Source organism: Dryas octopetala, chromosome 2 (genome assembly GCF_963921425.1).
Source record: "Dryas octopetala chromosome 2, drDryOcto1.1, whole genome shotgun sequence".
NCBI lineage: Eukaryota > Viridiplantae > Streptophyta > Magnoliopsida > Rosales > Rosaceae > Dryas > Dryas octopetala.
The window spans coordinates 10,958,476-10,982,116 of NC_141367.1; the positions used below are offsets into that span (position 1 = coordinate 10,958,476).

The window sequence follows — 23,641 nt, forward strand, 5'->3', positions numbered from 1 at the left end:
GGGAAACAATGGATCTGCAAAACTGCAACCCCAGCACATCCTCATTTTCTCCTCCAAGAACCCACCATAGTTTTGCTGCAAAAACAAACTCACTGCAAACACTTCATGGTCAAAATATTTTGATAATCTTGACTGCTTCTTTAAATTGAACTTTATCAATTCATTTCTTTGTGCAAAGCATAAAAACACAGGCAATTATTCATGTTTAATATTGCATGTTGTGAGTGTGGGTGCGTTTTTAAATTTGTTGTTTCTTTAATAGGTTATTTGTTTTTTACCATGTTGCCCTTTTTAAGTTTAATTGTTTTGTCTTAGCATTTTATTTTGGTTAAGGGCATTTCTTCTGTTGTGAGCCTACCTGCTTGGACTTTTCTTAGAACTTTTATTTTGTTGGGCCTACTTGTTTGGACTTTAATTAAGTTTTTATTTTTATTTCTGTCGTGAGCCTATGAGCTCACTACTAGGAAGTACCCCATTAGATATCACTACATAGATATCAGTTTTAACAAAATTGATATAGTAGAAGTTTTTTATATCAGTTAGATTTTTAGTTTTTTAAAACTGATTTCTAAATATATTTATATATCGCCACATTTTTAAATCTGATATCTAATTTTTCGGTATAATTTATTATTCTGTAAAAACCGATATCTAAATCCTTACTGATATCTTTGTTTCAGCTAAAAAAAATAAAATAAAAATTTGAAGACTATTACTTAAATTTTTGGACTAATTTCCAAATACTTGAACCCGATACCCTCCTCTCTCAAACACAAACACTCTCAAACTTTACTCACCCCAAGCTCTCTCTCTCTCACACCCTCACTGATCGAGACCACACTCACCACCCTCGTTCTCTTCAACCTCCGAATCCAATCGCAGAGACAGAGATCGACATAGACAGATGGAGAGAGAGAAGAATAGCCATGGACGATAGCTGTGCGGTGTGCGGTCTGCTCCCCCTGCGTCGCTCGCCTTCGCTTCATCTGCCAAGACCGCCGATGCTGCATCTTCAAGTCCGAGCCAGCGAAAGAGAAAGAGAGAGCGCGCGGGAGGGAGGGAGAGAGAGAGAGAGAGCGCGCGCGACAAGGAAGGTCAGGTTAGGGTTTTGAAAATCTCAGAAATTGATGGATTGATTGCACAAGGTTAATGAGCAGTGGGTAAATTGAAGAAATTTTATGCCCTAGTTTTCGCTTTTCTTTACTTATAATCCTCCAATTTTGTTTAAGCTACAGCCGAATTAAAAACTATTAAGTTTCTATTCTAATAGCACTCTTTCTTCTTGCTCATATAGTAATTTGGGCCAGAATTACCTTAGTGGTTCAATACCACGTGAATGGAATTCTACAGAGTTGGAAATTCTGTAAGTGCCTTCTAGACTTATGCTTGATGTTGCCAATAAATTCTCATGTCAATAGTTGAACTAATGTAATGTCCCAGAGCAGGGTTCTCAGTGTGAACAACTTATCAGGACCTATCCCTGGCTATTTGGGAAGCATAACTACTCTCCGAGCCTTGTATGTTTTGAATCTTTCTTACATTGCTTTGATCTTGATGTACCAATTGGTTTGGGTTGGCTGTGACCTTCACTAGGCTACGCTTTCAGGGCCTTGGAGAGCAACTTATTAATTCATGCCTGTAAGATTCACTGAATTGTCACTTGATAAACTTTCTTCCGTGTTCCCAATATCATATGAATCAATGACTTCTAATTTTACCTTTTTTTCCTCTCTTGCAGAGATCTTAGCTTCAACAGACTGGAAGGGAGCATTCCAAATCTTGCAAATATAATGAAATTGGCCACAATGTAAGGAATGTAAATTCATAATGGTAGCTAGCTCACATAGGGATATATAGGGGCCTTTCCCTTGGTTTCTACATGTATCACAATCAAATTTTGAAGTTTTCCTATTGATTCTAATATGGCAGCCTAGTTTTGGATAGTGAGACATTCTAACCAAATGAGAATATGAGTACAATATTTTTTCATGTACCAAGAAAAAAAGAGAATATGGTTACAATTAGGATTCATCTAGACTCTCTCCCTAGGAATCATAGCTGTACCAAGGATGGGCCTATAGTTTCCACACTTGAGAGCTTGGATGGTGCATTGTGACATTAAATTATTTTTTGGAATTTTAAATTTCCCTTCTTTCTGTGTAACCTTTTGAATCAGTATTTATATAGATAAATGTTTATTCACGTCTGTTTATATTGCTCACTGATCAGATATCTGACACGTAACTTGCTTAGTGGGCTTCCAGAGTGGATAAAAAATAGAGACAGTCGCTAGTATGTTTCTTCATCCTAAAACCTTACACATATTTTCTGCTTCAGCTTTTTCATTTACTCGGATCGTATGCATACTATTGTCATTTACTTGGAATTCCTGTTAATGTGGAACTTCATGTTTGTGTGCAGCAATATAGATCTTTCTTACAATAATTTTTCTGGGAGCTCTGTTCCAACAACTTGTCGAGAGACCTTGTAAGAGTTGACTCTTTCTCTATTTCCTCTTCTTTTTCTTAACCTTCTTGAGATAAACTTACTTTACTTTCTTTGACTAACTAGATATATGAAAGTAACTAGTTTTGTTGTTTCATCAGCAATTTGTTCAGAAGTTTTTCCAGACAGAACAACACGTAAGCTTCTAACTTAATGAATTATATTCCACTTTTCACTTCTCCTCATTAATTTTGCATGAGCTAATGCCTTTTTTTTTTGTTTTTTTTTTTTGTTTTTTTTTGTTTTTGTATAATGTAGTATACTTAGCAATTGCCTCAGTTCATGTTCAAAAGGTAATTAAATCTGTTGTAGAATCAAACCTCAGTGTACACTTTTGTGCCCATATAATATGAAAGGGCTATAAAATATTGTCTTAAGTTAATTTGTCTTATACTTTTTGTATGCTGTTTTCTCTGTATAGATCAGTATTCGTTGCATCTTAATTGTGGTGGAAAACCAACTACCATTGGACGCATCAAGTATGATGGAGATGAAACCTCAGGAGGTGCAGCAAAATTTGTTCAGAGCTCAGCAAATTGGGGATTTAGTAGTACTGGTGATTTTTCGGATATTTGGAGTTCTACCAAAGACTATATAGCGAATAATATTTCCACACTCAAAATGAACAACTCTGAACTGTACAGAACTGCCCGACTTTCTCCTCTTTCTCTCACATATTATGTTTACTTACTTTTTACCTTTTAAATCATTTGGATAAATTTAACTGTTCTCCAGTTTTTTTATTTTGTCTCGCAAAACATAACCACCTATCCACGTAGACTTTCTTCCTCTAATTTCCTTATATATTTCGTGATCATTCCCCTTCTTTCTTATTTTTCCACTCAAATAAATAATTATAGTTATTTATTACAGGAAAAACGGGTATTGAAGGATTTTGATATTGAAAATGAAGCACAAGGGGTTGATAAGGAAGAAATTCAGGTATTTAAAGCAGTTGTTACTGTTAAGACTTTAGAGATCCGCTTTCAGTGGGCTGGGAAAGGGACAACTAATGTTCCAACAAGAGGAACATATGGTTCTCTTATATCAGCTATCTCTGTGGAGTCTGGTAAGTTATAAGTTTTCTTTTTATACTATGCTATAGTAATACATGGTTTTCTTATGACCACTGTTCTTGGATCTTATTTCACTTCTAGATTTCAAGCCGCCTGATGATAGCAAAAAGAAGATATTCATTGTGATTGGAGTTGTTTTAGCGTTATGCCTTATTTTAATGACTTTTGGCATTCTTTGGTTGAAAGGCTGTTTGGGAAGCAAGTCATCTAGGGAACAAGGTACAATTAACCTGTTTGGTTTAAAGGGGCTTAATGTCGATCCTTGATGTAAACCTGTTATAAATAGAAATTCATTTTTTGTTCTACAACTAGTGCTGCGCGCACTAGTTACCCCACTTACTCCTTTCTTTTCTAAGAACTCTTCATAAACTATTTCTTATTTGAATTGTCTCTTCTAGTTGCTTAATCTTTCCTAGTGTTATTCTTTCCAATGTTGTTTAACAAGCCAAAAGGCCACCAAACTCCCAGTTAAGAAGCAGTTCAATATACTAACCTTGTAACATGCATGGACAGATCTGAAAGGATTAGATCTGCAAACTGGTTTCTTTAGATATAAACAAATTAAAGCTGCCACTAACAACTTTGATGCTGCAAACAAGCTTGGGGAAGGCGGCTTTGGAGCTGTTTACAAGGTATGCTATAACTCCTTTTTGTTTCCCTATATTTGTAAGTACTTTTCTTCTTGTTTTTGTTTTTGTTTTTTCTATGCTTTGGTCTATGGTACTTATGGATGCCCACATTCATCAAATGTATTATATTACAAATTGCAGGGCGAATTATTAGATGGTACTATAATCGCAGTTAAGAAACTTTCTTCAAAATCAAAGCAAGGAAATCGTGAATTTGTGAATGAGATAGGCATGATTTCCGCTTTACAGCACCCAAATCTTGTTAAACTGTACGGATGTTGCATTGAAGGAAATCAGTTATTGTTGGTGTATGAATACATGGAGAACAACAGCCTTGCACATACTTTGTTTGGTAAGATCTTCAACACATATGTTCAGTACATGCAAAAGTACAAGTGGAAACTCGATTTCATTTTTTGGGACTATTCTCCACTTGACATGGTCATCTAGCTTTGTCTACATTTGATCAGGAAAATGAATTTAATTATTTAGAATCACATTGTTTGGCTAGGGGAATGATTTGTCTACATGGTCATCGTTTGGACCTTTTGTTTAGGGGAATGATTTTTAATATGTGATGTAATGGAGATGGCAGGCTGATAGGTCTAGTATGTTTTGGTCAACAAGTTTGGAACACTTGAGTATTTTATGGTATGTAATGGTTGACTTACAATATATAAATATGCAATTGGTTGTGGTTAGAAGTTTTTTTAGTGTTGCTAGCTGCTTTGGTCCTATGACAATTTTCAACTATGTGTGGATAATGTGCCAATGTGATGAGTTCTTTTAATAATTGCAGGCTTTTGAGGAAGTTGAGCTCCCTAGGCTAAAGAAAGAGACCCCAAGTATTACACTCTCAATAAAATGACATGATATGGAAACTGTGGAAGTAATCTTCAGAATTTTATGGACTAAGGAATATTACTGTATAGGGTAACTTTTATCTATGTAAATGAATCCTTTTATTTTTGCTTATATTAAATCTGTATTAGTTTTGGATAATAATTATCTATTAGTCATAGGTGTGCATAATTTAGAACTAGTCATATATGCCTTGTATTTTGTGTAGATTTTTGAAGTTGCTTAGGGGGTTATATATGGATTATGGTTATCCCTACTTGTAGAGGGATTTGTAATTCTTTTTTGTTAACTTGAATATGGGTTGAAATTGGATGTTGGAAATGTATGAGAATGTTGGATAAAATTTATGGAAGCATTTAAATTGCACAAATTGGCAGGAAAAATTAATATCTAACAACCCATTTTATTTTATTTTTTTTAATTCAAAAACATTTACAATATCAGTTAAACACTGATATCTAATGTATATTAAATCTGATATTTATACAGGTATATACATCGAAATAACAAATAACACCGATATATAATGTTATTTTTATTTCACATTCTAACTCAAACATGATGTTTAAGAGACTTATAATATCTAAAACAACGAACAAACAGATATCTAATGTATACATATATATCGGTTTTAGTTACAAATTCGATGTGTTAAAAATATTATATATCGCTTTGATAAAAAAAGTGATGTAACAACCTACCAAATATATCTTTTTATGAGTTTATAATATCGAAAAATATAACCAAACAGCTATGTAATATACCTTTTAATGTCAGTTCTTGAAAAAATAATGATATTGATAGTATATTACATATCGGAATCCGTTCATTTAGAAATCGAAAACTTGAAAAATCGATATATATTATTTATTAACAATATCGGATATTTAACAAATAGGATGTCTAATTTGATATAGACATCGGCCCAAAACTGATATTGAAAATAGGGTACATTAGATATCACGTCTGCCCTTATCGGTCGCAAACCTAATAGACATCGGTGTTCCACTGATATCTAATGGGGTACTTCCTAGTAGTCTCTAACCAAGGTGTTAAATTTCGAAATTTTTGGTGAAATTTCGCCGAAAATTTCGACTTTGTGGGGTGTTGAAATCGAAACTTATATTTGTTAAATTTTCGGGATAATTTCGGTAAACTTTTCGCTGGTGATCTGGTTTCGGACTTTTGGGTTTTTGGAGAGGAGGCTGGGTTTTGGGAGAAAAAGATGATTTTGGGAGAAAAATGGGGCGGCAGCAGAGGGGAGATCGAGGGAGAAAGAGGGGGCGGTAGGGGGGAGAAAGAGGCCGGCAAGGGGGGCAACAGGGGTGGTGATGGCAGGGGGAGATGAGGGAGAAAGAGAGGAGGGAGAAAGATGTGAGGGTGAGGGTGAGGGTGGGTTAGTGATGGATTGGAGAGAGAGAGAGAGAGAGAGAGATGATGATGAAGAGGAAGAGAAACAGTGGAGACTGCCACTGGAGACTCGGGGGAAAAGAAAGGAAAGGGAAGGAAGGAAAGAAAAAGAAGAAAAAAAAAAAGAAAGGAAAAAAAGAAAAAGAAGGAAAGAAAAAGAAGAAGAAAAAAAGAAAAGAAAAAAAGAAAAAGAAAAAAAGAAAAAAAAAGAAGAAAAAAAGAGTAAAAAAGAGAAAAAAATTAAAAGGTTTAGGGTTGATTGAGGTTTAGGGCCTTTGGGCAATTGTAAAGAAAAAAAATGGTTTGGATTTTCGTTTGGCCGTTTTGGAGTTTCGTTTAGTTGTTTTTAAATCCTAAATTAGTAAACTCTAATATATTTCTATATAAAAAATAATTTAAAATACTCTAAAGGGCCTAAACCCTAATATCATATACCATATCCTAGTTTGAGGTTTTTGGGCAATTGAAAAAAAAAATGATTTGAGATTTCGTTTGGCTATTTTGGGGTTTCGTTTAATTTTTTTTAAACCCTAAACCAATAAACTCTAATACATTTTTATATAAAAAATAATTAAAAATATCCTAAAGGGCCTAAATTCTAATATCCTATACGATATCTTAAACAATATAGAGTATAGATTATAAAGTATATAGGATTTAGTGTATATATTATAGAGTATAAAGAATATATTACTTTTATTTATTCATTATACTAATTTTATTTCACAGTATTTACCTTCAGCGCGCATTATATTCATTTTATATCACATGAAACTTACTATATAATTTGGTTTCTTCAATGTTTTTTTATCAATGTAGTAGATAATATGTTAAATAAACATATAGTAAAGTTTCATTCAAAATTTTCGTATTTTGATAGTGATTTCCATCGTTTCCGTCTAATTTCTGTCGAAATTTAAAAATCTTCAAAATTTCCGTCGAAATTTTCATCGAAATTTCCTCGAAACCCGAAATTTTATTCCTTGGCTCTAACTTTGTATTTTATATGCTTTTTAGGTTGTTTTAATGCATTGCTATTTCGACAAAAAAAGAAGAAGCATTTTTTTCAAAGTTGAACAAAAACCAAAAGATTTGACTTTCTATCATAGCATAAGAGAGAAACTTCCCTGTGAATTAAAATTGACTGAAAAACTCATAAGCTAATACATGTTTAGTTATCAGATCCTCCCTCTAGAAAGTAAAAACTGGAGATGTAAAAAATGAACGGTTCGGATCGACACAAAACGACCCGTGTGGGCCCCGCAGGTGCTCTCTCTCTCTCTCTGGATCTCGACGTACCGACCAAAACTGAACTGTATTCTTGGTGTACCCAGCTTGTCGGTTTCCTTTTTTGGGATACCAACGGCGTCGGTTTGCTGTTTATGGGTCGGTAATTCGAACCGTGCCCACCTATTAGTCCCAGCTCTCAAATTCTACAAAGGAAATTAAAAACAGAAGAGTTTTTTTTTTTTTTTTTTCAATTTTGATACTTGAACTTTGGGTCTTGTCCTAACTAGGTACCTAAACTTAAGGCTGGGCATTAAAACCGGAATACCGAACCCATACCGGTTGCATTTCGTACCATCTTGTTAAGGTCTCATCCCGTTTGCTCTCTCTCTTTCTGGATCTCGACGTACCGACCGAAACTGAACTGTATTCTCGGTGTACCCAGCTTGTCGGTTTCCTTTTTTGGGATACCGACGACGTCAGTTTGCTGTTTATGAGTCGGTAATTCGAACCGTGCCCACCTATGAGTCCCAGCTCTCAAATTCTACAAAGGAAATTAAAAACAAAAGAGTTTTTTTTTTTTTTTTTTTTTTTTTTCAATTTTGGTACTTGACTTTGGGTCTTGTCCTAACTAGGTACCTAAACTTAAGGCTGGGCATTAAAACCGGAATACCGAACCCATACCGGTTCCATTTCGTACCATCTCGTTAAGGTCTCATCCCGTTTAGGTCCTGTGAATTTCGGGATGATCCCGTACCGGTCCCGAATACAATGGGATGAGAATAGCCTTAATCTCTCTATCTTTTTCGCAGACTTGGCTTTCAAATCCAACGCACCGAAACGAAACGAACAAAGCTTTCAAGGAGAGAGATTTCTTAAATTTCACCGCAAGTGGGTGTTGTGATCACGAAGCTCAGGCTTGACAAGGATCGAAAGTCCCTGCTTGAACGCAAGGCCAAGGGTTGCGCCGCCGGAGTCAAGGAAGCCAGGCTCAATCGGGTTTGGTTGGTGCTGGTGGTTATGGCGATGGGGGTTTGGGTGGTGCTGGTTTTGGTTAAGATCGATCTTATTCATCAGTGAAATCTAAAGCTAGAGGAAGGAGAGAGAGCTGGGGTGGGATGGAGATGGAGAGGGGTATTTTTGTATGAAAAGTGGCCAACGAGTCATAAAAGACAAAGCTTTCAAAGAGAGAGATTTCTTAAATTTCGCCGCAAGTGGGTGTTGTGATCACGAAGCTTAGGCTTAACAAGGATCGAAAGTCCCTGCTCGAACGCAAGGCCAAGGGTTGCGGCGCCGCCGACAAGGAAGCCAGGCTCAGTTGGGTTTGGGTGGTGCTGGTGGTTATGGAGTTGGGGTTTTGGGTGGTGCTGGTTTTGGTTAAGATCTTATTCATCAGTGAAAGAGTTGGGGTGGGATGGAGATGGAGAGGTGTATTTTTGTCCGAAAAGTGGCCAACGAGTCATAAAAGATAAAGTTTTGAGTGGATGATTAAAAAAGATATAGTTGTATTTAAATGAGTTATTTAATGAAATTTACCTAATATTTTAGTTACGGCCTTACGGGTAAAGTCCTAAAATTCAGGTACCAAAATTGAAAAAGACCAAACCCTAAACCCTAACGCTCGAAGGCTACAGATTTATTTATTTATTATTATTATTATTTTTTTTTGTCAAGACTCAAATGGCTGAAACTATGGAAAAGCCACCACCAAAGGAGATTGAAAACGAAGACGAAGAGGACCAGACATTCGAAAATCTGGGATTGGACAGTCGTCTTATTCGTGCCCTATACAAGAAGAAGAAGATTCAGAAGCCCACGCCCATTCAGCGAGTCGCCATTCCTCTCATCCTTGTCCGTTTTCTTTTTCCAAATTAAATTCATTTTATTTCCTGTTTGGCTTCCCAGAAAATGCATCAAACTTTAATGTTGAAAATTACTTTAATTGATTGTTTTACAGCAAGGTAAGGATGTGGTCGCTAGGGCAAAGACTGGTTCTGGAAAAACATTTGCGTACCTCCTGCCGTTGCTTCAGAAGCTGTTTACTGCTTCAGAATCAAAGAAGAAGCTTGCTCCGAGTGCGATCATTCTTGTCCCTACTCGGGAACTCTCTCAGCAGGTTTACATTTCGTAAAAATTCCCGGTTCGAATTCTATATTCCATTTTTGTATTGCTTGATATGCTTGGTTACTGTATATGAATGTTTATGGCACATATGCAGGTTTATTCAGAGGTTTCGTGGTTGATTGAAGAGTGTAGAGTTCCATTGAAAGTTGTACAGTTGACAAGCAGCATGCCTGCTCCTGATTGGGTTTGTTCAACTCATTTTTCCAATTCTATGAAATGTACATGTACACAGGCGCACACATGCACATGGAGATTTTGTTATGTATTTTTGGCCAAGTGATTCTAAAACCATTTGGCTAACTTTATCTTATTCACTATTTTGCTTCCAGCGGACAGCTTTGGCGAGCCTACCTGAGATTCTGGTTTCGACTCCAGCTTGCATAAAGAAATGCTTGTCTGATGGTGTTCTTCAATCAACATCCATTGATGATTCATTAGAAATTCTTGTTCTTGATGAGGTGAGGACCCAGTTAATCACACACACCCACACACACAAACATATTTGTCAGTTTTAGTTGAGTTTGATGGCAGATTTATTCATTACCTGCAGTTATTATTACTTTTTTTTTTTTTTTTTTTTTTTTTTTTCACCTTGAAAGACTATTTGCACCTCAATTAATTTTGTAGCTGATACTCTATGCCAGATTGATGTTATTGAGAAATATAGTAAATTTGTTTGTATAAAGTTGTAATTGTAAATTGAAAAGTACATTATGTTGTTGTATCACGGGGTGTTAGAAATCATAGTTGCTTTGAATTTATAATTTCACCACTAATATAATATATGGTTGTTAGGAAATGTACTTTATTATGATGTTCACTTTTTCCCATTGTCAGGTTTTGAAGAATGATTACTTAGTATTATCGCGTTGAGAAATCATTAAAATACTTGAATGATTATTTATTATTATTCCGTTGGAAGATCATTGAACTATATTTTGTTTCAGTCAGATCTTCTGTTGTATTATGTGGTTTTGTAAATCATACATCCTTTGAGTTTATAATTTCACCATTAATGTATGGTTGTTAGGAATTATACTCTATTGTGATATTCATTTCTTTCCCATAGTCAAGGTTTGAAGAATGATTACTTAGTATCATCCCGTTGAGAGATATTTGAACTATATTTTGTTTCAGGCAGATTTTCTGTTGTCATTTGGATGTGAGGCAGATATAAAGGCATTTACACCTCACATTCCTAAACGTTGTCAATGTCTTCTTATGTCTGCCACATCAAGGTTTGTTATTACATAATATATGCACTATTTTTGTTGCTAATTAGGAGTTATGATGTCAAGGGTGATGTATTTTGTGCCACAATATATCTCTTGATGGCTCAAGGATGGCTGTTTTCATTGTTTCACTTTAGGGTTTTACTTTATTCTCTTTTATTAATACCTAGCATCTTATGATACTTGGCAGTGATGATGTTGAGAAACTGAAGAAGCTGAATCTACATAATTCCTACATTTTGAGTTTGCCAGAAGTGGGAGATATCAAGGACGATGTTATCCCAAAAAATGTTCAGCAGTTTTGGGTAAGAATTGTTATGCCCTTAATAGGACATGGCATAACCGCAAAATGGGTTGTTTTGACATCTTTGCCAAACTGTTGTATGATTTATAACACATTTAACATGACTTTGAAGGGAACCTTTCTGTTAGCCACAATTAATCAGTTGTTTTTTTTTTTTTTTCTATGAAAAAAAACATCAGTTGCCCTTTTTTTTAATAGCATAATTTACTGCCTCATATAGGAAGCATGTAATGCCATGGCCATTTAGCTTTTTCTGGTAAAAAATATTCTGTGTTCCTAAAAACCTATATTTTTTAAGGCAAGTCTGACTTCATTTTAATACTTAGTTCTTCTTTAATTTTATTTATCCCCCCCTCCATTTATGATTTATCTCTCTTTTGGTACCAATGACCTCTTTGGGTTTCCGTGTGTTCTTTAATGTTTCAGGTATCTGGTTTTATTTGTGGCCATCGACTTCTGGTTGAACTGAGATTGTCATATGGCTATCGACTTATGTCTTTCTTTTTATTTTTCAGATATCATGCAGTGCCCGTGACAAGTTACTCTACATCCTCTCCCTCTTAAAGTTGGAGTTGGTTCAGAAAAAAGTTCTGATATTTACTAATACAATTGACATGGGATTCAGATTAAAACTATATTTGGAAAAGGTATATAGATTTCTTCATCCGTGCTGGAAAACTTTTTCTGTTTTTTTGCAGAAATTGATATCTCCCTTGTTCTAGTATTTTATTGCATTGCATCAACTGAAAACAGAGTGAGTAGAGAGAGAAATAGAGAGAGACAATAAGTAGAGAGAGATAGTGTGTGTGTGTGTGTGAGTAGGGAGGGAGAGAGTGAGGGAGAGTGTATGTTTTTGTGTGTCTTCTCTCTCTTTTTTGCCTAACTGGTGAGGGAAGGAGGAGAGAATTGATTTATGCCTCATAGTCATATTTTATTTGTGTATTTATTTCTTTATTGTTATCTATTTTTGCAGTTTGGAATCAGATCTGCTGTTTTAAATGCCGAGTTGCCACAAAATTCTCGCCTGCATATTCTTGAGGTTTGTCTGTATTTTAATATTTTGATATTGCTATCTGTCATGGCTTATATTTACTTATGTTACTGGTTAGAGTTAGTTGCCAGTCTACCATTTTGATAATGATATTTCACAATATTCTCAGTCCTTACCACCTTGGTTTTTCAACAGGAATTCAATGCTGGGCTTTTTGATTATTTGATTGCAACTGATAACAGCAAAATGAAAGAGAATGAAGACATTGGGGAGAGTAGTGTTGAACAAAAAAAGTCTAGAAAGCATGCTAAGCACAAAACCGACTCTGAATTTGGTGTGGTGTGGGGAATTGACTTTAATAATGTACACACGGTATGTCATTACTATTCTTGATGGTATATGGTTTTGCTGGCTATCATTCTTTAAATTCAATTTTGACCGGGGTAGCTTCTTTGATATCATATATTCATCCTAGACGATTTAGTTGAACTAAAAAAAGCAATTTACCCGATGCTTTCCTCAGGTTGAATTAAATTCACTTCTTTGTAATTTCTGGGTTTTACTTTATAAAAAAATATTTCATTTTTTTAAAAAAAATTTCAAGTACAAAATGAGACGTTAGGAAAAAGAAAATCCTAATTTAACAGAAAAGTGGATGGTGGGTGCCACATTGTCACACAGATAAAATTGGTTGGCAAACTGTAATTTTTTCTTTTTGGTGGTAAACTTGCACAGCCCCTATATTCTGGGTGGTATTAGTGCAAAAAAGCCTTAATTGATTGACAATCCATCTTTACATATTTTCAAACCTCGATAATTTGGAAGGCTAAAGTGCATTTCAAGGTACAAGTTCTTGCTTAGAAGGATTAATACTTGTGATCAGATTCAAAAATCAAGGCTAATGTTTATGTGTCACCCTATCAATGTATGATGTGAAAAAGGGAGGCTGAAAGTTTTGACCATCGTTTTCTTCACTGTTATATTGTCATGCGCTTATGGCACAAGCTGTTTAGGGAAGCAGGCTGAATTGGGTTTTGTCTTTATGTGTTTCATCGTTCATTGAGAAAAGTGTACTCTTGTCGGATAGAAATGGTTTCTGTTTTATGGATTTGTATTTGATTGGCGAAAGTTTGGGTTATTGGGATGGAGAAGAATAGAAGGATCTTTGAGATATGCCTTTTTTTGTTTGTTGACTGAGATAGTCTGTTTTTCTTTAATCATGTTGATTGGGTTGCTGCTTTTTCATGGGCTGATGGTTGTACCTTGAGTTGCTGGTATTTTATTTGGTTGTTTTTGGTGGCCTGCTTGTTCACCTTTAATGTAAATTTGATTGCTTTCATAATAAGTAGTTCTCTGTTTCTTGTCTCTCAAATAATACCTTGTGAAATACCATGCTCAGCTAGTATCCCATTAACATTATCTTCGCTTTTATTCCTTTTGCAGGTTATAATTTTTGATATGCCTCAAAGTGCTGAAGGATATGTTCATCGTGTTGGACGTACTGGAAGAGCATATAGTACTGGTGCTTCTATCTCTCTTGTGAGTTTGCTACACGATTAAAAGATTTTTTAAAAAAATCTTTTGTAGGGAATAGCATCCCAGTAGAATGATGATTGGCGTTACTCGATGATAATTACATTGCTCATGTACCCCATCTCCCCTCTTGTTCGTTCCCCCTCTTTTAGCCTAATTTCAAATAGGAATCTATAATATGAGTTTCTCATCCATCCTGCTATGACCTAATGCATCCTCTGTGATGTATTCAAGGTCCATGGCATGCCTTAACATGTAACTGCAACCAGGCTGTTCCACTGAACCCAAAAGGCTTTTTCAGTTACTTTTTTTGGTTGTGCATGTGTCTGATGCAACAATATATGCACTACAAGTGTTTGTGCATATGTGGTTTTCTACATTTGATTCTTTGCTTTTGGGTTTGTGTGCATCCTTATATGTTTTATCTTGCTTAAGACTTGTGTAAGTGTATTGTTTATGCCTCTATAGAAGAAAGAAGGGTTGATAACGATGATTGTGATGATGATCTTATCTTGTGAGTTGTGACACATTTTCATATTCTAATATTTGCTTTTTTCTAAAAGGTTTCTCCAGATGAGATGGAAATATTTGAAGAAATAAAATCCTTTTTGGGGGATGATAAAAAAGATGATTCCAACTTAATTGCTACATTTCCTTTACTGACCCAGAATGCAGTGGAGTCTTTACGATATAGAGCTGAGGTGATTCTTCTGATTCTTTTTCTTTCATGGTTCCCTTCGTATTTTCATTTTGAAGGTGCCATTGGGTCACCTCAAGATCACTGATGCTAAGCAGTGACTTCTACAGGATGTTGCAAAGAGTGTGACAAAAATTGCTGTCAGAGAATCGCGAGCTCAGGATTTGAGAAATGAAATTATCAATTCTGAAAAGTGAGTATCTACTATTTTTGCTTTCTTTATCTATATGAGGTCTTCTGCACCAAATCTCTTGCAAAATTAGGTTTAAGGCATGCTGAAAATAATTGATTTTGCTACATTCTCCTATTTAGTGCCTGTTTTCTATCTTGTTTGGATCACAGAGGCACAGTAGTCAGATCTACTTTGATTGTGTGACAACTACTTGTGTTCTCTACAGTTTTTGGTTTTCCAATGTTTGCTTATTCTACTCTAACATCTTTACCACAACCTTCCGTTTTTGTTTTCTAATGATCTGCTTCTATTTGTTTAGGTTGAAGGCTCATTTTGAAGTTTATCCAAGAGACTTAGGTACCAAATTTATTTGGTTGGATGTATTGAGTCGTATGTTGTAATGTATCACTTCAAGTTACAAGATTTGAACATTATTGATCTATTATTCTTGAGCAGATCTGTTGAAACATGACAAAGTTCTGAGCAAGAAGGCCCCTGCTTCTCACCTGCGTGATGTGCCTGATTATCTGTTGGATGCAAAAACTAAAGAAGCCAGCAAGACTGTTAAGCTTGCTAGAGCTGCAATGGGAAATACCAACCCCGCCCGCCGCAATGGATATAAGAGAAAATTCAAAAAAACTAGGGACCCTCTCAAGACTTTCACCGCCGAGGTACTTAGCTTCTTGTTTGTACTTAATTTCTTTATGATTTTAAGTTTGTGTCAATTTCACCTGAGAAATGTGCTATGAAGCCTCATCCCTACCACTTGGTGCTCCAAGTGCCAATGGTCAGAGACTGGAATTAGTTGCTAATGGATCTGTAATAATCTGATGCCAGGGACCTAAGAAAGCTCGTGGAAACAAGACGACGGTAGAAGGAAAAGATGGCAATGACAACCATAGACAAAAAAGGAAAAAGACTTAATTTATCTATTATTACATCCATATGTACTGTATCAACAGGGGTTAGCAACCAGCTCCCACAGTTTTGTATAAATATATAGTGATAATATATGTTTCTTTAAAACAGCTCCTTTATTCAGCTACCCATCTCCTGTGAACTTGTTTAAATGTAATTATTATTTAAGGCAAAAATCTTTGGAACAAAACAATGACAAAGAGACAGATAAATGATCTTAACATGATCCGTGTATGTGGACAGGACCATATAGCATTACTGTGCATTCAGAACATGAATATAAGATATTTATGTTGCTAGACCCCTACTTAATCGATGGTTCAGATTCACAGTCATACAATATTATTACCTTGAATGTAATGTTCTTGTCAATGAATAAGGGAAATTCACTCACAGCAAATGTTGCAGAATTGAAAGTCCCCATTGGCTGTCCTCTTGGACCAGCTGGGGTTTGAGCTGTGTCTCCCCATTGAAATTGATTTTAATATTTTACCAAGTTGATCAGCCATTACCACATAACAAGAATGTATAAAAGGTATATAATTATGATCGATACTTAGAGGAAAAAGTTAAATTAAAGACAGTGCATAGGACAATTCTTGAACAACATAGCATTTCTAGTCAAAGACCAACTCATAGAGCACAAGGAAAAAGACACAACAACAAACAAATATATATCAGAATCACATCTGAACAAAACTGTACCAAAATTGCAGAAGAAGCATAATATATTGAGCAGTTAAGGAAATTAAAATAGATTACAGATCAAACATGCATATAACCCCAGAAGCACTACTCACGAATAGACTCCTGCATGGACCTTGATGAGGACTCTGAGAAGACTGATGAATGGGAGAGAGTCAATGGCGTCCTGAATGGTTGTGAAGTCTCCAGCTGCAGGGTTCTTGGGCACATGCAGAGTGTAAGAAGGGAAGAGCTTGTTCTTTGCTGCCTTGAAAACAGAGTGTTTGAGGCTCCCAACAAACCTGACCCACTTCATAAATTGTTGTGGCTCGAGTCATGTTCATGGTTAAGTGTACTTTTCCAGCTGCTGAATTCCCTTGGTGTGGCATTGTGTTTGGGTTGAATTTAAGAGAAAAAGAAGAATGATGGCATAGAAAATGTGGTGGAAAAATGTAGGCATTTAAAAAAAGAGAATGAGAGTACATAGAAGATTAGAGAGTATGTTATTAGTTTGGAATTCCAAGTGAAACATAGAAAATGACTTTGTGTTTGATTTGGTTTGGTTTATATACAAGTTAGTTGTTTGTTTTAGGTGGAAAAAAGTGATGCTGAATTGGGGGAATCAAAGATAGAGTGTTGGAGCAAAAAATCACCATGACACAGGGTAAATCTCCATTCGCCATAAAGAGTAGAGACCAAGTCAAGAAGGTGATGTGGTATTTATTATTTTTATTAAATCATAATTATCATATTCCAAGTGCAGTTTAATTTGGATTCAAAATTCGTTATTATCATTTCTTAAATAAAACATTATCTTAAAAAATAGAAAAGATAAATCAGGTGTGAAAAAAGAGAGTCAGACGTGAAATAAAATTTTCACGTGTTCCAACTCCCATCCAAAATCATGCATGATAAGGAAATCCCACGATTTCCTCCAGCAACGCCCACAACTCTTAGGGCTAGAAATATGGAGGAAAATCATGGGATTAGTTGGGAAAATCCACTACAAAACCCCATTCAGATCAATGGAGAAATGTACGTAAATTGATTTTACACAATTGAGAGTTTTTCTTGTGCTAACTTAGGCATCAGAGAGTTTTATGCAAGTGCAACCCCATCCGTCTTCTAGGAGGAGGAACTTTGACGAGCCAAATCCGAGAGTCTAGCCATTTAATCTGCTCCACATCAGATGTTAAAGCTCTTATTCTCTTTATTGTTGAGTTTATTTTTCTTTGAGAAGTTTAGGATTCAACAGTTGACGCCGTTTGTGGGAAATATTTCCACAATCGAACAAAAGTTGCAAGTACAATGACTGGAGCAAATTCCGGCGAAGACATCGATCTAAACTCGGTTCAAGACCCAGCCACACTTGTGACCATAATAAAAAAGATGGCTAGGAACACCAAAAAAGGCGCAAGAAACCGCTCAAGAAGCAATGGCAAAGACATTCGACAAGCGCGAGGAGCCTCACCCACAAGTGCAAGCCGTCGACCTCAAGCACTGATCTCGAGGCAACCAAGGAAGATGACCTCGAGGACCCAAACGGCCCCACCCAACGAAGAAAGAACGGGACACAAATTACCGTAAAGCACTTAAAAAGATCATGAAAAATTACGCAATGGCTAGGACCCCCACCGAGCTCGCCCTTAAGGCGGCAAAAAACATTTGCAACTCCCCTTTCACGGACAACATCTTGGAGGCCCAAAATCCCAAGTGTTTCTAACGGCCAAAGTTCAAGCTGTTCGAGGGAACAACTGACCTTCTTGAGCACATCTACAATTACCAACAACATCTCATCTTGGAGGCAGACAACGAAACCCTGATGAGCAAGGTTTTTCCCTCGAGTATCGCAGGACCGGCTCTGACTTGGTTTTGACAACTCAAACCAAAATCCATCAGTGAGCTTGCCGTATTGTACGAAGCATTCATCACATAGTAAATCTGTAATCAGAAACGGAAGAAGGACATCTTCGTACTCTTCAGTAGGGGTGGGCATTTTAACCGCGCACCGCCAAAACCGGCCGAACCGCACCGCCAAAAACCGTAAAAACCGCGTTGATAAAAAAAAGTCAACACCGCCAAAAAAAACCAAACCGCACCGGCTCTCTCCGGTTCTGGTTCCGGTTCTACACCTTATTTAACCGCACCGAACCGAACCGCACTGCATACTTGCAAAAAAGATATATTTTTTATATTTTTTATATTTTTATACATATATACACCATTTTATATATATTTTTATATATATTTATACGATTATTATATACTTTAGACCATAAACCCTAATAAAATATTATAATTAATATTAACGTAGCTATATTTTAGGGTTTAGACCCTAAAATATATTTTATATAACCCTATGACCTATTTTCTAGATATATAATATAATAATAAATTAATAATGTTTTAGTATATAATTTTAGTTATACCCATTACCTTATATAATTTTTAAAATTAGTATATTCTTTATATTTTATATAAAAAAATTAGTATATTATTTATAGTTTATACTCTATATACTAAAATTTTTAATTGTTTATAGTTCTAGGGTATAATATATAGTTATATACTATATAAGTGTATAGGGTATATGCCATATAAGGTTTATAACTTGTAGTAACTAGTAAGTTAGTAACTTTGTTTTAAGCAGGTTCTTAACTTGTAGTTGTAATCATTGGTTGTATACTTGTATAATTGATTTTGTTTTTAACTTTTAAGTTTTAAGTATTAAGCAGGTTAAGAAAAGTTTAATGTGTGAGTCTTTTTGGTTATGTTCATTGAATTAACTTGTAAATTTGTTTTTTTGTTGCCAAAACTTGTTAATTAGGATGGATTTGCATCATTAAATAATTGGGCTTAGGCTTAAAAAAATAAATGTGAGGCTTAAAAGTGCTAATCTGAATAATAGCCCATTAGGCCCAGAACCGCGGTGGAGAACCGCACAGCACCGCACCTTGAATGGTTTGGTTTGGTTTGGTTTTTTTATTTCTTTCACGGTTTTAAGCACCGAACCGCACCGTATATTAATGTCCGGCGCGGCGCACGGTTCCGGAGGAAAAGTGAGTCGAACCGCACCGCGCCCACCCCTACTCTTCAGCACCAAGCAATAGAAACGTGAGAGCTTGAGCGACTACCTAGCTCAATTCGTGGTTGAGATGTCCACCCTCAACAGTTGCGGTCAGCACACCGCGGCCATGGCTTTTTGCGAGGGCCTAATCGAGGGAAGTAAGCTACACGAATCTCTAGTTATAAGGCCCTCGAAGAACATGCAAGAAGTGATCACTTGAGCCGACAGATGCATCCGCCTGAGGAATCGACCTTGAATAGTCCTCGAGTCGCCACCATTGACCCATTCACGTACTGACCATAGCCAAGTTTACAATGTGGAAACCACGCCGGGGGCAGGAGTCTAGCACATAAAGCCCTTAATCAAGGATAGTTCTGGCCCTACATGGCTTGAGACGCAGAGAAGCACGGAGAAAGAACGAAGAGAGACGTTCCTAATCAGACTTGCGAGCTATCAAAATGCCACTATGAGATACTTCAACTAGAAAGTAAGGAGCATAGTGTTTCGAGTTGGAGATTGGGTCCTCAAGAAAGTAGTGCAGACAAAGAAACCAGTCCAAAAGAAGCCCAATTCGAGAAGGGCCAAGAATCCGAAAAGTTCAAGAAGACATGAGATGGGCACTACGAGATCATGGAAGCCTTCGGAAAATAAGCTTATAGGCTTCGAGAAGTACAAACGGGCAAGTTTCTCCCGAGGCCATGGAACGCAATCCACCTGAAGAAATATTAAAATTTCTAGAGGTTGGCCATTTTTATTTTTGTGAAAGTTTATCTAGAGTAAATTGCTGGTTCAAGAATGCTATGTCTTTTTTTTCATTTGTAATCAGTAATCAGTAATCTTATACTTTAAGGTTCACATTTGTTTTTTTTTTTTTTTTTTTTTTCCAATTTGGGTTGTAATTGAACATTTGAACATTTCTATCATGAAGAGAAGAATAATGCATGCTTGCCAATGCCAATTTTTTGCCAATAGCTCACTTTGAATGCAAGGTTTAAGAATGTTAGGGTTATGTTTCATTGTAACATGTGGAGTTTAAGAATATTCGTATTCTAGGCTTCTATATGAACATGCCATCAATGTGTTATATAATTGCTCATTTAGATAATAGAAGGCTTGAAGGAGGTTCTGGTTGACATGACGATTGTAGGTATGTTCTAAGGTTATAATTTTAACTCGTTTTAAATCAAGATAATGGTTAAAAAAAAAAAAAAAAAAAGAAGCAATGTACAGTTTTTGAATGACTTGCACCTGATTATTATCCTTAGCTCCCTGTGCCTTTTGCTTGAATTTTCCTTTCTTGAACCCACCTTCTTCAGTACTCACTATGAATAAATGCTATTACAGTCTTAACAGAGGCTCATTGGGATTGGATATATTTTGGTTGGTTGGTTGGTTGGTGGGTGGGTGTGTGGGTGGGTGGGAGTGTGGGACATAGAAAGGGTATGGTTTCACTTTTATTTGTTTTATTTTTCTTTTGATCGTTCGTAAAATTCATTTCTTAGTATGTTTTTTCTTATTAAATCTGAAATATAATTTTTTTTGTTCTTTTTGCTGATTTTTGTATATGTAATTATGTACTAATTACATCAGCAGCTTCTATATGTAATCAATCTATTAAAAAGTTTTTTTTTTTTTTTTAACAAAATTGGTTCTTTTGTTTATGGGTTATGTGGCACTTTGATATTGTTGAATTTGATCATAATATTTTTAATCTATTCCTGATTTCATGATGATTGTGGAATGTATTTAGGAGTTATATATGTTCTGATGAAATGGATATCCATATTATTTTACCAACAAAATTAATGAAAATCCATTTGCCCAAATAATAAATTAATGCAGAAATTTATTTTTAACTATTTCAAATTAATTAATTTTTTTTTAAATGGTTTATTGTATGGGACGGATTGTAGCATCAATTGATTGTAGCAATCACATGTGGGCTGCAACAATAATGCAGAATCCATCAGCTCTTATAACCAATAATTCTGGTAGTGAGTGTATATATTGACCTCCGGTTGAAGGAACACCACTGATCAAAATCAAATGGTTAAATTTGACAACCTTAACATATAAGCAGTCTCTTGCAATTAAAATCCAAGCAAGTTTAACAGAGCTATCAAGTTTGTGCACGTGGATGGGACCCAAAATGTGGAAAACGCGTAACCTTTCTACAAAGCCAGACTATATGATTAAAGCCAGAAAACAAAAGTAATAAATGATGGACCAACCAATATGAATGGATTCAAAGTTGTACAGCTGAAACATTAATAAGATGCTCCAAATTAAAGTGTATATAGTAAGTCCCTCAATTATTTCTTGATCCATCATCTACTCTGCATTTTCTGCTCTAACATATCTCCCTGCTCTTTGTGTCTTCTTGAGTATGGAAGGAAAGATGTTAGAAACTGTGTTTACTTTTTCTGTGGAGGGAATACTGAAGAAGGTGGGTTCAGTTGCTGCTCAAGAACTCAGTCTTGCCTGGGGATTCAAAGCAGAATTAAGGAAACTCACTGAATCAGTATCCAGCATTCAAGGTTTCTTAGCTGATGTTGCACACCAGCCTCAGACTCGTCGCCAGGCAGTCGAAGCTTGGCTTAAAAGACTTAAAGCCGTAGCTGATGAAGCAGACTATGTCTTGGACCAAATCGACTATGAATTTCTCCGCCGTAAAGTGGAGTTGCAAAACCATATGAAGAGAAAGGTACTCAACTTCTTCTCTCTCACCAATCCTATTTGGTTTCGTCAAAAAATGGCACATAAAATTCAGAAAATCAATGCATCTTTTGCGGCTCTGGAGAGGAAGGCATCTTCTGTTGGACTAGTTTGCCTAGTTTCAAATTATCAAGCCAAGGACGAGGAGAGGAGAGAAAAACCAATTCATGGAATTAGAGAGGAGAGAGAAACCAACTCACGCATTAACCAAGATGAAAACATTGTTGGAAGAAAGGAGGTTGTGTCAAACATAATTGCAACCTTGACCAACTCCAACAATCAAGAAAATCTTTCGGTTATGGCCATTGTGGGAATTGGTGGCCTAGGAAAAACAACTTTGGCTAAGTCAATCTACAATGACCCTGACGTGGATAAATATTTTGATAAAAAGATATGGGTGTGTGTATCTGACCCTTTTCATGTCAATTCCATTTTGATCCGGATGTTAGAATCTCTCGACCCGACAAAACCAGCAGTAAGAGTAACTCAGGAAGCATTGATCACAACCCTCAAAAAAGAGTTGACGGGGAAAAAATATCTCCTCATACTCGATGACGTTTGGAATGAAGATGAGGATAAATGGAACACTCTGATCAAGAGTTGTTTGTCAACTCTCAATTCTGCTCGGGGAAGCACCATCATTGTCACCACCCGCAGTGCCAAAGTTGCATCATTGACGGAAACGCTTCCTAGAAGTAGGTGTGATTTAAGCAAGCTATCTGAAGATCAATGTTGGTCTATAATAAAGGGTAGAGCGTTTCCAGATGGTAGTGCTCCAATAGACCCAGATCTAGAGCAAATTGGAAGTGAGATTGCTAAAAAGTGTGGAGGTGTACCGTTGGTGGCAAAGGTATGTATATACTATCATATTATATATTTGAAGTTAATTTACATTCGAAATTACATCTTCCAAATTGATTTCCTGCAATCATATGATTTTGCATGATTGCATCCTCCTTGCATAACAATTGCCCCATAGTTTGCATCCCATAAACCAACTTCTAAGGGGTTAAAAGGCAAGATGTTGTGACCAATCCTAAAGAATACATTACAGTAATTATGTTAACCATTAGCATGCATAAGACCTTCTTTTTATTTATTTGTTTTAGAATGGATGCACATGCATGCATAAGACTTAAGTATGGGATATATATAATACAATTGCTTAAATAATTTAATGATTCTTGAAATGATTAAACCACTATTATTATTAGAATTTGCCCCCTCTAAGCTAAATTTCTGGATCCGCGGGTGATTTCTATACAAAATTGGGCACCGAGTTCTTTCCTCGTCTACATTAACTTTTTAACATTTGATGGGGAACAAATTAAGACGTACCATGTGATGTTAAGCGCAATATTATTAGTTTTTATTAAGCCATGTATGACTATATATATATGTTATTTCATAAACACGTACTTCTATGACTCAAACAAAGTTTGTTAAAAAGAAAAAGGTTTGCACTTAGCATATATCTAAAAGAATATATGTTGAAA

At 35.9% G+C, this 23,641-nt stretch overlaps 3 protein-coding genes across 11 annotated transcripts in view; all 3 read left to right on the forward strand.

Annotated features, from left to right (window-relative positions):
- The first annotated feature begins 624 nt into the window (after window positions 1-624).
- LOC147293045 (putative leucine-rich repeat receptor-like serine/threonine-protein kinase At3g14840) lies at window positions 625-5,074 on the forward strand. The gene is made up of 14 exons (XM_086231506.1): window positions 625-1,099; window positions 1,295-1,363; window positions 1,446-1,517; window positions 1,594-1,638; window positions 1,739-1,807; window positions 2,230-2,292; window positions 2,422-2,487; window positions 2,607-2,642; window positions 2,764-2,798; window positions 2,927-3,187; window positions 3,278-3,574; window positions 3,663-3,800; window positions 4,095-4,213; window positions 4,352-5,074. Exons 1-14 carry the CDS (start codon window positions 927-929, stop codon window positions 4,658-4,660), a joined length of 1,752 nt encoding a protein of 583 aa, XP_086087632.1. The 5' UTR covers window positions 625-926; the 3' UTR covers window positions 4,661-5,074.
- Window positions 5,075-9,344: 4,270 nt separating this feature from the next.
- On the forward strand, window positions 9,345-15,957 carry LOC147293046 (DEAD-box ATP-dependent RNA helicase 16-like). The gene is made up of 15 exons (XM_086233029.1): window positions 9,345-9,559; window positions 9,666-9,824; window positions 9,927-10,016; window positions 10,162-10,290; window positions 10,970-11,070; window positions 11,255-11,369; window positions 11,884-12,015; window positions 12,342-12,407; window positions 12,555-12,731; window positions 13,803-13,898; window positions 14,456-14,593; window positions 14,700-14,782; window positions 15,081-15,118; window positions 15,218-15,432; window positions 15,599-15,957. The coding sequence occupies exons 1-15, from the start codon at window positions 9,389-9,391 to the stop codon at window positions 15,683-15,685; spliced, it is 1,797 nt and encodes a 598-aa protein (XP_086089155.1). The 5' UTR covers window positions 9,345-9,388; the 3' UTR covers window positions 15,686-15,957.
- Window positions 15,958-21,765: 5,808 nt separating this feature from the next.
- LOC147293047 (putative disease resistance protein RGA3) overlaps window positions 21,766-23,641 on the forward strand; it is a 96,758-nt gene continuing 94,882 nt past the window's right edge. For all 9 annotated transcript variants that reach the window (XM_086231719.1, XM_086231724.1, XM_086231723.1 and 6 more), the window contains exon 1: window positions 21,766-22,995. In XM_086231719.1, the coding sequence (XP_086087845.1) occupies window positions 21,817-22,995 (1,179 nt within the window). In that variant the 5' untranslated portion in view covers window positions 21,766-21,816. The remainder of the gene's footprint in view (window positions 22,996-23,641) is intronic.

What these genes read in the sequence shown, in the direction of transcription:
- LOC147293046 (XM_086233029.1), top strand. Translation starts at nt 9,389, where the DNA reads ATGGCTGAAACTATGGAAAAGCCACCACCAAAGGAGATTGAAAACGAA. An exon ending in GCATGCCTGCTCCTGATTGG is followed by an intron (nt 10,017 to 10,161) that starts GTTTGTTCAACT and finishes TTTTGCTTCCAG; the next exon opens with CGGACAGCTTTGGCGAGCCT. An exon ending in AGTTTATCCAAGAGACTTAG is followed by an intron (nt 15,119 to 15,217) that starts GTACCAAATTTA and finishes ATTCTTGAGCAG; the next exon opens with ATCTGTTGAAACATGACAAA.
- LOC147293045 (XM_086231506.1), top strand. Translation starts at nt 927, where the DNA reads ATGGACGATAGCTGTGCGGTGTGCGGTCTGCTCCCCCTGCGTCGCTCG. An exon ending in ATAATGAAATTGGCCACAAT is followed by an intron (nt 1,808 to 2,229) that starts GTAAGGAATGTA and finishes CTCACTGATCAG; the next exon opens with ATATCTGACACGTAACTTGC. An exon ending in CAAGTCATCTAGGGAACAAG is followed by an intron (nt 3,801 to 4,094) that starts GTACAATTAACC and finishes ATGCATGGACAG; the next exon opens with ATCTGAAAGGATTAGATCTG.